Source organism: Orcinus orca, chromosome X (genome assembly GCF_937001465.1).
Source record: "Orcinus orca chromosome X, mOrcOrc1.1, whole genome shotgun sequence".
NCBI lineage: Eukaryota > Metazoa > Chordata > Mammalia > Artiodactyla > Delphinidae > Orcinus > Orcinus orca.
Genome location: NC_064580.1, coordinates 93,446,177 through 93,459,899, shown reverse-complemented (window position 1 = coordinate 93,459,899; position 13,723 = coordinate 93,446,177). Strand labels below are relative to the sequence as shown.

The window sequence follows — 13,723 nt, the reverse complement described above, 5'->3', positions numbered from 1 at the left end:
TGAGATTATTTGTGTTAGCAGTCTGGCATACCCTTTAGTGTCCTAAAGGATTTTTTTCAGTGATTCCCCCACTGCCTACAAAGTAACATTCAAACTCCTGACCTATCCCAATCTACCTTTTTGATTTTTTCCCTCAATTACCTCACTTCATTCACTCTACAATTCTACTAAACAGAACATGGTCCTACATATATTCCACATTTACCTCTGTGTTTGGTTACACTGATCCCTTCACCTACAAATGGTATTTCATTCCATCTCCATACATCTAAAATTCACCAATTTCAAGACCTAAAAATGCCACTTCTTCCATGCAGCCTTCTCTGTTCCTCCAACTTATCCCTATTATAAATCCTGGTGAGACTTAATATTTCTCTAATAAATTGTCTCATTTGTTTTTCTTTTGCCAATGAATATGCTTTTTTGTTTGTTTTTGTTTTTAAATTTTTTATTTGTTTTTGGCTGCATTGGGTCTTTGTTGCTGCACACGGGCTTTCTCTAGTTGCAGCAAGCGGAGGCTACTCTTGAGGTGCGCGGGCTTCTCACTGCAGTGGCTTCTCTTGTTGCGGAGTATGGGCTCTAGGTGCATGGGCTTCAGTAGTTGTGGTGTGTGGGCTCAGCAGTTGCGGCATGTGGGCTCTAGAGTGCAGGCTCAGTAGTTGTGGCACATAGGCTTAGCTGCTCCATGGCATGTGGGATCTTCCCAGACCAGGGATTGAACCAGTGTCCCCTGCACTAGCAGGTAGATTCACAACTACTACACCACCAGGGAAGTCCTTGAATATGTTTTAATACCTACCAGTCCATATATTTTTAAGGGCAGGATTATTATCTGATTCAGCTTTATATAGTCTTGAGCACCTAGCACAGTATCTTTTACAGAGCAGGAATTCAGTAAATATTTGTTAAATTAAAAGAAAAATGAATTAATAGAATATCAATTCTAAGTATTCCCACTATCATTCTTGCATTAATAATATCCACTATCAATCTCAGCCCAATCTCTGTCCTTATTAGTAGAGTTGGATTTGATGTGATTTTATCATTTGGAACACGATAACAGTTGAGCTCATAATGAAATCATACCTGGCAGTATCCAATTTTGGGATTCCTGAATGCATAAGCAGTGAGTACCCGCCTCAGAGCAGATATGCCAGTGTCACTCTGAAAGGCTGGATGCTCAGGCAGGGAGCGACGCAAATCACGTTCAATTTCTTCAGTAGCCAAGTTGCAGGTCCCTAAAGACTGCTCAACCACTTCAGCATAATAGCCAGGATTAGCAGCCATGTCATTAACAGCACCTGTACAGATGATCACATTAACATACAAAAGAAGAGGAACATAACAAAGCTACTACTTGCCTATATACATGAAGAACTGGATTACTTTTAAATTAAGCTTTATGCTCAAGTGTTATCTGAGTACAAACAAATAAAAGGAAAAGCTTCCCACTAGAATCTATAACATCAGGACAGGAATCTTATCCAAAAGAATAACATTTTCATGAACTGTCTTTTCCCTTTAACTTCCTTCTGACACTAGAGATTCCCATCCTGTCTCTTGCAGTTAGCTATTGCCTAATAAACTAATCTGCTCAGACAATGGATGTATGGATATATAGGTAAGTACACATAACTACCGTACTCTCTGTGACTAGTCTGAACTCATGATAAGACTTAGTCCTAGCCATCTTTGTAATTATTTTTATTTAGCTTAGTACATAACTCCTAGAAGGGGCATAGATAATGTCTGTTAAATGAATAAAGTGAATAAATGTAATACCTGAAAAAAGCATCCAGAGCTCTCCTCTTAAGGTCTCTGGAATCCCTCTTACAACCAGATCTTGAGTCTTTTTGGTCCGAAACATGCTAACACCACGCCCACATTCTGTAAACAGGATGTTCCAGGACTGTTCCTTCATCTTTTCTTTCAACTATAACAAAAAAATCAAAGCAACTAAACATGGTGAGAAATTAACTTAATTTGAAATTAAGTTTCAAATAACTCAATAACTCTCTTCACCATGAAACAATACCTATGGAAAACAAGAACACAGAAAGTCAAAATCAGTATTCACAGATGGGCTAAACCCTGCACCACTGTCATCACAAAAATCTTTAAAATCCATGTGAGAATAACAGGTTTAATTTACTATTTTAGTTCTTCTCATATTAAAATGGTAAAACCATGACACCTAGGAGGTAAAGCTTTGAACCATCATTCTCACCAATCATCCCAATTAGGATTGACTGTTAGAAATCTATGCAAATAAAGCCCAAGGTTCAACTTTCATCTTAATTCTTGATAACAGTCCTATTTTGTAATGGAACCAAACATGTCACACAGTAGTACCTGCTAGAAAACCTCTTCAAGCCCAAAAAGAAGAGTTTTCAGTCTGATCTAAGATTTTTATTTTTGATCAACTGTTTCAATCTATAGATTTAAATAGTTTGTTTTCCTACCATTTTGGAATTAAGAGTCTCCAAATTCTGAGGGTGAAATACTGTCATTAAGGCTTCAGTGTTCACAGTTTTGCTGCATTCTCTCTGACATATCAAAGATTGTACCTCAATATCATCAGATGGGTCTACAGACTCAGAACTAATAGGAACCTGAAAAAGAAAGAATATAATTGTCCCAAATGTGTGCCTAAAAGTTTCCGCAAAAAGAAAAAGTGCTAATGTTTTATCTGTCATTTACAAACCACAATTTATATACATAATAAATATTAAAGCAATGTCTCAGAAGAACATTGTTTTTCCACCAAAATTAGAGATGTCAACAAACTAATGTCCAGAACATCAAGCTCATGACCTTAGTGAGTGAATTCCCCTACTTGGGCAATAAAATACAGGAAAAACATTCAAAAAAACAGGTCAGAACATTGGAAATTAACCAAAGGCACAGAATGAACTGAAAAGTATCGATTCAAAAAAAAACTAATGAACCTCAGTAAGAACACCAGTCTGTGAAGTTTTAACTTGAGGTTATTCCCATCCTCCCTCCCTTCCAAGCTCAGAGGTATGGTAGCCATGAAAGCCAGCATTATCACACCAGTGGATCTTTTGAAACTTTATTAAAAGCCCCATCCCCAGAACACAGTCAATATTTTCACCAAACTAGCAGCTACCTGGAAAATCTCCATTCCTAGGGTGTTGTTATCATTTGATTTGACTCAGAGCTCAGCTCTATGTAAAAAGTCCTTTCCCCCCGGCATTCCAAGAAAACCATAGCAATCTTCTGATAATATCACAGCTGCCTAAGGCTGTGATTTCAATTTGGGGCAAACAAGAGCCTGGCTAAAAATTTAAAAGGAAGACCTTGAAAATCAGATGGCCATAGGGGAACTTTGAAAGGTTCCAACATATTCTTGGGGATCTGAAAGTATGCATGAGTATACAAGACTGTGAACCTACCCAGGAAAGAAATGGGACAGGAGAAGGCCCCAGTCATTCAACTCTGGAAATAAGAAATGAAAACTAAGGCTGATTTATAAACTTCCTAAAGTATGAAGTATACCTTCACACAAAGATCCTCTTGGCAAAAGGTGGAGAACTTACTGGTTCAAGGCATTTAAGGAAATCTTCTGGCCCATCATCGACTGACCACTGATTTAGACTGACTCAGGGGGTGATCTGAGGAAGCCATGCTTAAAAATACAAACAAGAACTAAAAAAAAAAAGGCAACCAACAAAAAAAAAATGTCCCAGAAGGGGCTTACTTCTTAGATTTTTTTAAACTAGGAATGGAAAGCAGCTATTATATATATACATTCAAAGAACTAAAGGAAACTGTTTAAAAAAATAAAGGACCAAGTTTAAAAGTGGGCAAAATACCAAAGCAGAGACCTCACCAAAGAAGATATAAAGACGACAATCATATGAAAAGATGCTCAACATCATATGTCATTAGGTAATTGCAAATTTAAACAATGAGATACCATTTCACATCTATTAAAATGGCTAAAATCCAGAACACTGATAACACCAAGTGCTACTGGGGATGTGGAACAAGAAGAACTCTTATTCATTGCTGGCGGGAATACAAAGCAATACAGTACTTTAAGAGATGGTATGACAGTTTCTTATAAAGCTAAACATAGTCTTACCGTATGATTCAGCAATTGTGTTCCTAGGTATGTACCATAATGAGTTGAAAACTTATGCCCACATAAAAACCTGCACATGAATGGTTATAGCAGCTTTATTCAAAACTACCAAAAACTGGAAGCAACTAAGGTGTCCTTCAGTAGGTGAATGGATAAACCCTGGTATATCCAGAGAATGGAATATTTTTCAACAATAAAAAGAAACTATCAACAAAACTAAGAGCTGTTTTTTTTTAAAAGATAAACAAAATTGACAAACCTTTAGCTGGATTTACCATGAAAAAAAGAGAGAGGATTCAAACATAAAATTAGAAATGAAAGAGACTTTATGCCTGATGACACAGAAATTAAAAGGATCATAAGACATTACTTTGACCAATTATATGCCAACAAATGGGATGACACAGAAGAAACGGACAAATTCCTAGAGACATACAATTACCAAGACTTAATCATAAGAAATAGAAAATCTGAACATAACCAATAATATGTAAGGAAACTGAATCTAATACAAAACCTCTCAACAACAACAACAAAAAGCCCTGGACCAGATGGTGTCATGGGTAAAATCTACCAAACATGTAAAGAAGAATTAACGTTAATCCTCAAACTCTTGCAAAATATTAAATAGGAGGGAAGACACCCAAACTCATTTTACAAGGCCAGCAGTCTCCTGAAACCAAATCCAGATGGGAACACTACAAGAAAAGAAAACTAGAGGCCAAAATCCCTGATGCATACAGATGTAAAAATTCTCAACAAAATACTAGCAAACTGAATTCTACAGCACATTAAAAGGATCATACACCATGATCAACTGGGATTTATCCCTGGGAGGCAAGGATGGTTCAAAATACACAAATCAACAAAATAAGATACACCACATTAATAGAATGAAAGGTAAAAATCATATGATCATCTCAATAGATGCAGAAAAATTGTTTGACAAATATTCAACATCCTTTCATAATAAAAACTATCAATAAAGTGGGTATAGAAGAAACATACCTCAATATAATAAAGGCCATATACGACAAGCCCAAAGCTAACATCATACTCCATGGTGAAAAGGTGAAAGCTTTTTCTCTAAGATCAGGAACAAGATAAGGGTGCCCACTCTCACCACTACTTTTCAACAAAGTACCATAAATCCTGGCCAGAGAAATTAACAAGAAAAACAAATAAAAGGCATCTAAATCAGAAATAAAGTAAAACTGTTTGCTGATGACATGATCTTGTATAGAGAAAATCCTTAAGACTCCATCAAAAAACTGTTAGAACTAATCAACAAACTCAGTAAACTTTCAGGATACAAAATCAGTTGTGTTTCTATACACTAACAATGAACTATCTGAAAAAAAAATAAAGAAAACAATCTCATTTACATTAACATCAAAAACAATAAAATACCTAGAAATAAATTAACCAAGAAAGTGAAAATCTATACACCAAAACTGATAAAACACTGATGAAAGAAACTGATGAAGACACAAATAAATGGAAAGATAACTTGTGTTCATGGATCAAAAGAATTAATATTGTGGGACTTCCCTGGTGGCGCAGTGGTTAAGAGTATGCCTGCCAATGCAGGGGACACAAGTTCGAGCCCTGGTCCAGGAATATCCCACTGCCATGGAGCAACTAGACCCGTGTGCCACAACTACTGAGCCTGCAGTCTAGTGCCCGTGAGCCACAACTACTGAAGCCCGCCTGCCTAGAGCCTGTTCTCTGAAACAAGAGAGGCCACCACAATGAGAAGCCCACACACCACAATGAAGAGTAGCCCCTGCACCCTGCAACTAGAGAAAGCCCACGTGCAGCAATTAAGACCCAACACAGCCAAAAAATAGGAAAATAAATAAATTTATTTTAAAAAGGAATTAATATTGTTAAAATGTCCACGCTGAAGGGTAGAGTCAAGATGGCGTACTAGGAGTACACGGAATTTGCGGCTCCTCACAACTAGGGAACCTACCAGGCATTGGTGACGGACTATAGACACCTAAGGGAACAGGAGGAACCCCCAGCGAACAGGCTGTGGGACCTTGGTTCCCAGGCCAGAGGTTGGGGCCGAGTTCCTGTGGTGGGAGCTCTGAGTCCAAACCGCTGGACTAACAGAGAACCTCACACCCCAGGGAATATCAATCAGAGTGAGGCCTCCCAGAGGTCCTCATCTCAGCACCAAGACCCAGCTCTATCTAACTGCCTGCAAACTCCAGTGCTGGACATCTCAGGCCAAACAACCAGTAAGACAGGAATAGAGCATCACCCATTAAAAAAAAAAAAAAGAAATGACAAAAAAATTTGTTACAGATAAAAGAGCAAGGTAAAAACCTACAAGACCAAATAAATGAACATGAAATAGGCAACCTACCTGAAAAAGAATTCAGAGTAATGACAGTAAAGATGATCCAAAATCTCAGAAACAGAATGGAGAAAATACAAGAAACATTTAACAAGGACCTAGAAGAACTAAAGAGCAAACAAACAGTGATAAACAATACAATTACTGAAACTGAAAATACTCTACAAGGAACCAATAACAGAATAACGGAGGCAGAAGAACAGATAAGTGAGCTGGAAGATAAAATGGTGGAAATAACTGCCAGGGAGCAGAAAAAAGAAAAAAGAATGAAAAGAATTGAGGACAGTCTCAGAGACCTCTGGGACAACATTTAAGTCACCAACATTCGACTTATAGGGGTCGCAGAAGAAGAACAGAAGATCCCACATGCCACGGAGCAATCAGGCCCATGAGGCACAACTACTGAGCCTGCGCGTCTGGAGTTTGTGCTCCGCAACGAGAGGCCGTGACGGTGAGTGGCCCACGCACCGCGATGAAGAGTGGCCCCTGCTCGCCGCAACTAGAGAAAGTCCACACACAGAAACGAAGACCCAACACAGCCAAAAATGAATAAATAAATAAAATTTTTAAAAAAACCTACACTAGAAGGAATCAATAGCAGAATAACTGAGGCAGAAAAACGGATAAGTGACCTGGAAGACAGAATGGTGGAATTCACTGCTGCAGAACAGAATAAAGAAAAAAGAATGAAAAGAAATGAAGACAGCCTAAGAGACCTCTGGGACAACATTAAACGCAACAACATTTGCATTATAGGGGTCGCAGAAGGAGAAGAGAGAGAGAAAGGACCAGAGAAAATATCTGAAGAGGTTATAGACAAAAACTTCCCTAACATGGGAAAGGAAATAGCCATCCAATTCCAGGAAGTGCAGAGAGTCCCAGGCAAGATAAACACAAGGAGAAACACACTGAGACACACAGTAATCGAATTGACAAAAATTAAACACAACGAAAAGTTACTGAAAGCAACAAGGGAAAAATGACAAATGACATACAGGAGAACTCCCATAAGGTTAACAGCTGATTTCTCAGCAGAAACTCTACCAGCTAGAAGGGAGTGGCATGATATACTTAAAGTGATGAAAGGGAAGAAACTACAACCAAGATTACTCTCCCCGGCAAGGATCTCATTCAGATTCGACGGAGAAATCCAAAGGTTTACAGACAAGCAAAAGCTAAGAGAATTCAGCACCACCAAGCCAGCTCTACAACAAATCCTAAAGGAACTTCTCTAAGTGGGAAACACAACAGAAGAAAAGAACCTACAAAAACAAACCCAAAACAATTAAGGAAATGGTCATAGGAACATACATATGGATAATTACCTTAAACGTGAATGGATTAAATGCTCCAACCAAAAGACACAGCCTTGCTGAATGGATACAAAAGCAAGACCCATGTATATGCTGTCTACAAGAGACCCACTTCAGACCTAGGGACACATACAGGCTGAAAATGAGAGGATGCAAAAAGATATTCCATGCAAATAGAAATCAGAAGAAAGCTGGAGTAGCAATACTCATATCAGATAAAATAGACTTTAAAATAAAGAATGTTACAAGAGACAAGGAAGGACACTACATAATGATAAACGGATCTATCCAAGAAGAAGATATAACAATTGTAAATATATATGCACCCAACATAGGAGCACCTCAATACATAAGGCACCTGCTAACAGCTATAAAAAAGGAAATCGACAGTAACACAATAATAGTGGTGGACTTTAACACCTCACTTACACCAATGGACAGATCATCCAAAATGAAAATAAATAAGGAAACAGAAGCTTTAAATGACAAAATAGACCAGATAGATTTAACTGATGTTTATAGGACATTCCATCCAGAAACAGCAGATTACACTTTCTTCTCAAGTGCGCATGGAACGTTCTCCAGGATAGATCACATCTTGGGTCACACATCAAGCCACAGTAAATTTAAGAAAACTGAAATCATATCAAGCATCTTTTCTGACCATAACACTATGAGATTAGAAATGAATTACAGGGAAAAAAACGTAAAAAACACAAACACATGGAGGCTAAACAGTACGTAACTAAATAACCAAGAGATCATTGAAGAAATCAAAGAGGAAATCAAAAAACACCTAGAGGCAAATGAAAGAGAAAAAATGATGATCCAAAACCTATGGGATGCAGCAAAAGCAATTCTAAGAGGGAAGTATACAGCTATACAAGCCTACATCAATAAACAAGAAAAATCTCAAATAAACAATCTAACCTTACACCGAAAGGAACTAGAGAAAGAATAACAAACAAAAACCAAAGTTAGCAAAAGGAAAGATATCATAAAGATCAGTGCAGAAATAAATGAAATAGAAACAAAGAACACTATAGCAAAGATCAATAATACTAAGAGCTGGTTCTTTGAGAAGATAAACAAAATTGATAAACCATTAGCCAGACTCATCAAGAAAAACAGAGAGAGGACTGAAATCAATAAAATTAGAAAAGAAAAAGGAGAAGTTACAATAGACACCGCAGAAATACAAAGCATCCTGAGAGACTACTACGAGCAACACTATGTCAATAAAATGGGCAACCTGGAAGAAATGGACAAATTCGTAGAAAGGTATAACCCTCTAAGACTGAATCAGGAAGAAATAGAAAACATGAATAGACCAATCACAAGTGATGAAATTGAAACTGTGATTAAAAATCTTCCAAAAACAAAAGTCCAGGACCAGGTGGCTTCACAGGTGAATTCTATCAAACATTTAGAGAAGAGCTAACACCCATCCTTCTCAAACTCTTCCAAAAAACTGCAGAGGAAGGAACACTCCCAAACTCATTCTATGAGGCCACCATCACTGCTACCAAAACCAGACAAAGATACTACAAAAACAGAAAATTACAGACCAATGTCACTGGTTAATATAGATGGAAAAATCCTCAACAAAATACTAGCAAACAGAATCCAACAACACACTGAAAGGGTCATACACCATGATCAAGTGGGATTTATCCCAGGGATGCAAGGATTCTTCAATATACGCAAGTCAATCAATGTGATACACCAATTAACAAATGGAAGAAGAAATACCATATGATCATCTAAATAGATGCATAAAAAGCTTTTGACAAAATTCAACACCCATTTATGATAAAAACTCTCCAGAAAGTGGGCATAGAGGGAACCTCCCTCAACATAATAAAGGACATATAAGACAAATCCATAGCAAACATCATTCTCAAAGGTGAAAAACTGAAAGCATTTCCTCTAAGATCAGGAATAAGACAAGGATGTCCACTCTCACCACTATTAATTCAACATAGTTTTGGAAGTCCTAGCCACAGCAATCAGAGCAGAAAAAGAAAAGGAATACAAATAAGAAAACAAGAAGCAAAACTGTCACTGTTTGCAGATGACATGATACTATATACAGAGAATCCTAAATATGCCACCAGAAAACTACTAGAGCTAATCAATGAATTTGGTAAATTTGCAGGATACAAAGTTAATGCACAGAAATCTCTTGCATTCCTATACACTAATGATGAAAAATGTGAAAGAGTAATTAAGGAAACACTCCCATTTGCCACTGAAACAAAAAGAATAAAATACCTAGGAATAAAACTACCTAGGGAGACAAAAGACTTGTACACAGAAAACTATAAGACACTGATGAAAGAAATTAAAGATGATAGCTACAGATGGAGAGATATACCATGTTCTTGGATTGGAAGAATCAATATTATGAAAATGACTATACTACCCAAAGCAATCTACACATTCAATGCAATCCTTATCAAATTACCAATGGCATTTTTTATGGAACTAGAAAAAAATTCTTAAAATTTGTGTGGAGACACAAAAGACCCCGAATAGCCAAAGCAGTCTTGAGGGAAAAAAACGGAGCTGGAGGAATCAGACTCCCTGACTTCACACTAAACTACAAAGCAACAGGAATCAAGACAATATGGTACTGGCACAAAAACAGAAACATAGATCAATGGAACAAGATAGAAAGCCCAGAGACAAACGCATGCACCTATGGTCAACTAATCTATGACAAAGGAGGCAACGATATACAATGGAGAAAAGACAGTCTCTTCAATAAGTGGTACTGGGAAAACTGGACAGCTACATGTAAAAGAATGAAATTAGAACACTCCCTAACACCAAACACAAAAATAAACTCAAACTGGATTAGACACCTAAATGAAAGACCGGACACTATAAAACTCTTAGAGGAAAAGATAGGAAGAACACTGTTTGACAAAAATCACAGCAAGATCTTTTGTGATCCACCTCCTAGAGTAATATAAATAAATGAAAAAATAAACAAATGGGACCTAATGAAACTTAAAAGCTTTTGCACAGCAAAGGAAACCATAAACAAGACGAAAAGACAACCCTCAGAATGGGAGAAAATATTTGCAAACGAATCAATGGACAAACGATTAATCTCCAAAATATATAAACAGCCCATGCAGCTCAATATTAAAAAAACAAACAACCCAATCCCAAAATGGGCAAAAGACCTAAATAAACATTTATCCAAAGAAGATATACAGACTGCCAACAAACACACGAAAGAATGCTCAACAGCATTAATCATTAGAGAAATGCAAATCAAAACTACAATGAGATATCATCTCACATCATCTCACAACAGTCAGAATGACCATCATCAAAAAATCTAGAAACAATAAATGCTGGAGAGGGTGTGGAGAAAAGGGAACACTCTTGCAGTGCTGGTGGGAATGTGAATTGGTACAGCCACTATGGAGAAGAGTATCGAGGTTCCTTAAAAAACTACAAATAGAACTACCATATGACCCAGCAATCCCACTACTGGGCATATACCCTGAGAAAACCATAATTCAAAAAGAGTCATATACCAAAATGTTCATTGCAGCTCTATTTACAATAGCCCGGAGATGGAAACAACCTAAGTGTCCATCATCGGATGAATGGATAAAGAAGATGTGGCACATATATACAATGGAATATTACTCAGCCATAAAAGGAAACGAAATTGAGCTAGCTGTAATGAGGTGGATAGACCTAGAGTCTGTCATACAGACTGAAGTAAGTCAGAAAGAGAAAGACAAATACCGTATGCTAACACATATATATGGAATTTAAGGAAAAAAATGTCATGAAGAACCTATGGGTAAGACAGGAATAAAGACACAGACCTACTAGAGAATGGACTTGAGGATATGGGGAGGGGGAAGGGTAAGCTGTGACAAAGTGAGAGAGTGGCATGGACATATATACACTACCAAATGTAAAATAGATAGCTACTGGGAAGCAGCTGCATAGCACACGGAGATCAGCTCGGTGCTCTGTGACCACCTAGACGGGTGGGATAGGGAGGGTGGGAGGGAGGGAGACGCAAGAGGGAAGAGATATGGGAACATATGTATATGTATAACTGATTCACTTTGTTATAAAGCAGAAACTAACACACCATTGTAAAGCAATTATACTCCAATAAAGATGTAAAAAAAAAAAGAAAAAAGAAAATCTACGAACAACAAATGCGGGAGAGGGTATGGAGAAATGGGAACATTCTTGCACTGTTGGTGGGAATGCAAATTGATACAGCCACTATGGAGAACAGTACGGAGTTTCCTTAAAAAACTAAAAATAGAATTACCATATGATCCAGCAATCCCACTACTGGGCATATACCCAGAGAAAACCATAATTTAGAAAGACACATGGAACCCAATATTCATTGCAGCACTATTTACAATAGCCAGGTCATGAAAGCAACCTAAATGCCCATTGACAGACGAATTGATAAAGAAGATGTAGTACATATATACAATGGAATATAACTCAGCAATAAAAAGGAACAAAATTGGGTCATTCGTAGAGACGTGGATGGATCTAGAGACTGTCATACAGAGTGAAGTAAGTCAGAAAGAGAAAAACAAATATCGTACATTAACGTATATATGTGGAACCTAGAAAAATGGTACAGATGAACTGGTTTCCAGGGCAGAAATTGAGACACAGATGTAGAGAAGTAACATATGGACACCAAGGGGGTAAAGTGACAGGGTGGTGGTGGTGGTGTGATGAATTGTGAGATTGGGATTGACATGTATACACTGATGTGTACAAAATTGATGACTAATAAGGACCTGCTGTATGAAAAAATAAATAAAATAAAATTCAAAAATTAAAAAAAAGAGTAAGAAATGACAAAAATCTGGAATGCGATAAAATAAGAAATGTTTGGAAAGGTCATGGATTCAGTTTAATAAATTATGGTGTATAGAGCAAGGGAGATAAAATAAATAAATAAATAAATAAAGTGATGTAAGGGAAAAACCTACAACCAAGATTACTCTCATTCAGATTTGATGGAGAAATTAAAACCTTTACAGATAAGCAAAAGCTAAGAGAATTCAGCACCACCAAAGCAGCTTTACAACAAATGCTAAAGGAACTTCTCTAGGCAAGAAACACAAGAGAAAGAAAAGATCTACAATAACAAACCCAAAACAATTAAGAAAATGGAAACAGGAACAAACATATCGATAATTACCTTAAATGTAAATGGATTAAATGCTCCAACCAAAAGACATAGACTGCCTGAATGGATACAAAACCAAGACCCGTATATATGCTGTCTACAAGAGACCCACTTCAGACCTAGGGACACATACAGACTGAAAGTGAGGGGATGGAAAAAGATATTCCATGCAAATGGAAATCAAAAGAAAGCTGGAGTAGCAATTTTCTTATCAGACAAAATAGACTTTAAAATAAAGACTATTACAAGAGACAAAGAAGGACACCACATAATGAGCAAGGGATCAAGCCAAGAAGAAGACAGAACAATTGTAAATATTTACGCACCCAACGTAGGAGCACCTCAATACATAAGGCAAATGCTAACAGCCATAAAAGGGGAAATTGACAGTAACACAGTAACAGTAGGGGACTTCAACGCCCCACTTTCACCAATGGACAGAGCATCCAAAATGAAAATAAATAAGGAAACACCAGCTTTAAATGATACATTAAACAAGATGGACTTAATTGGTATTTATAGGACATTCTATCCAAAAACAACAGAATACACTTTCTTCTCAAGTGTCCATGGAACATTCTCCAGGATAGATCGTATCTTGGGTCACAAATCAAGCCTTGGTAAACTTAAGAAAATTGAAATCAGATCAAGTATATTTTCTGACCACAATGCTATGAGACTAGGTATCAATTACAGGAAAAAAACTGTAAAAAATACAAACGCATGGAGGC

At 37.2% G+C, this 13,723-nt stretch overlaps 1 protein-coding gene across 3 annotated transcripts in view; it reads right to left on the bottom strand.

The window, feature by feature from the left end:
* Positions 1-13,723, bottom strand: part of TBC1D8B (TBC1 domain family member 8B) — an 84,362-nt gene that overhangs the window by 34,831 nt on the left and 35,808 nt on the right. For all 3 annotated transcript variants that reach the window (XR_007474691.1, XM_004281502.4, XM_033408796.2), the window contains exons 8-10: positions 2,463-2,612; positions 1,783-1,933; positions 1,087-1,301 (exon numbers count right to left, since the gene is read on the bottom strand). Coding sequence is in view for 2 of the 3 variants with exons in the window: in XM_004281502.4 (XP_004281550.1) it covers positions 1,087-1,301; positions 1,783-1,933; positions 2,463-2,612 (516 nt within the window). In the remaining variant the exon portion in view is untranslated. The remainder of the gene's footprint in view (positions 1-1,086; positions 1,302-1,782; positions 1,934-2,462; positions 2,613-13,723) is intronic.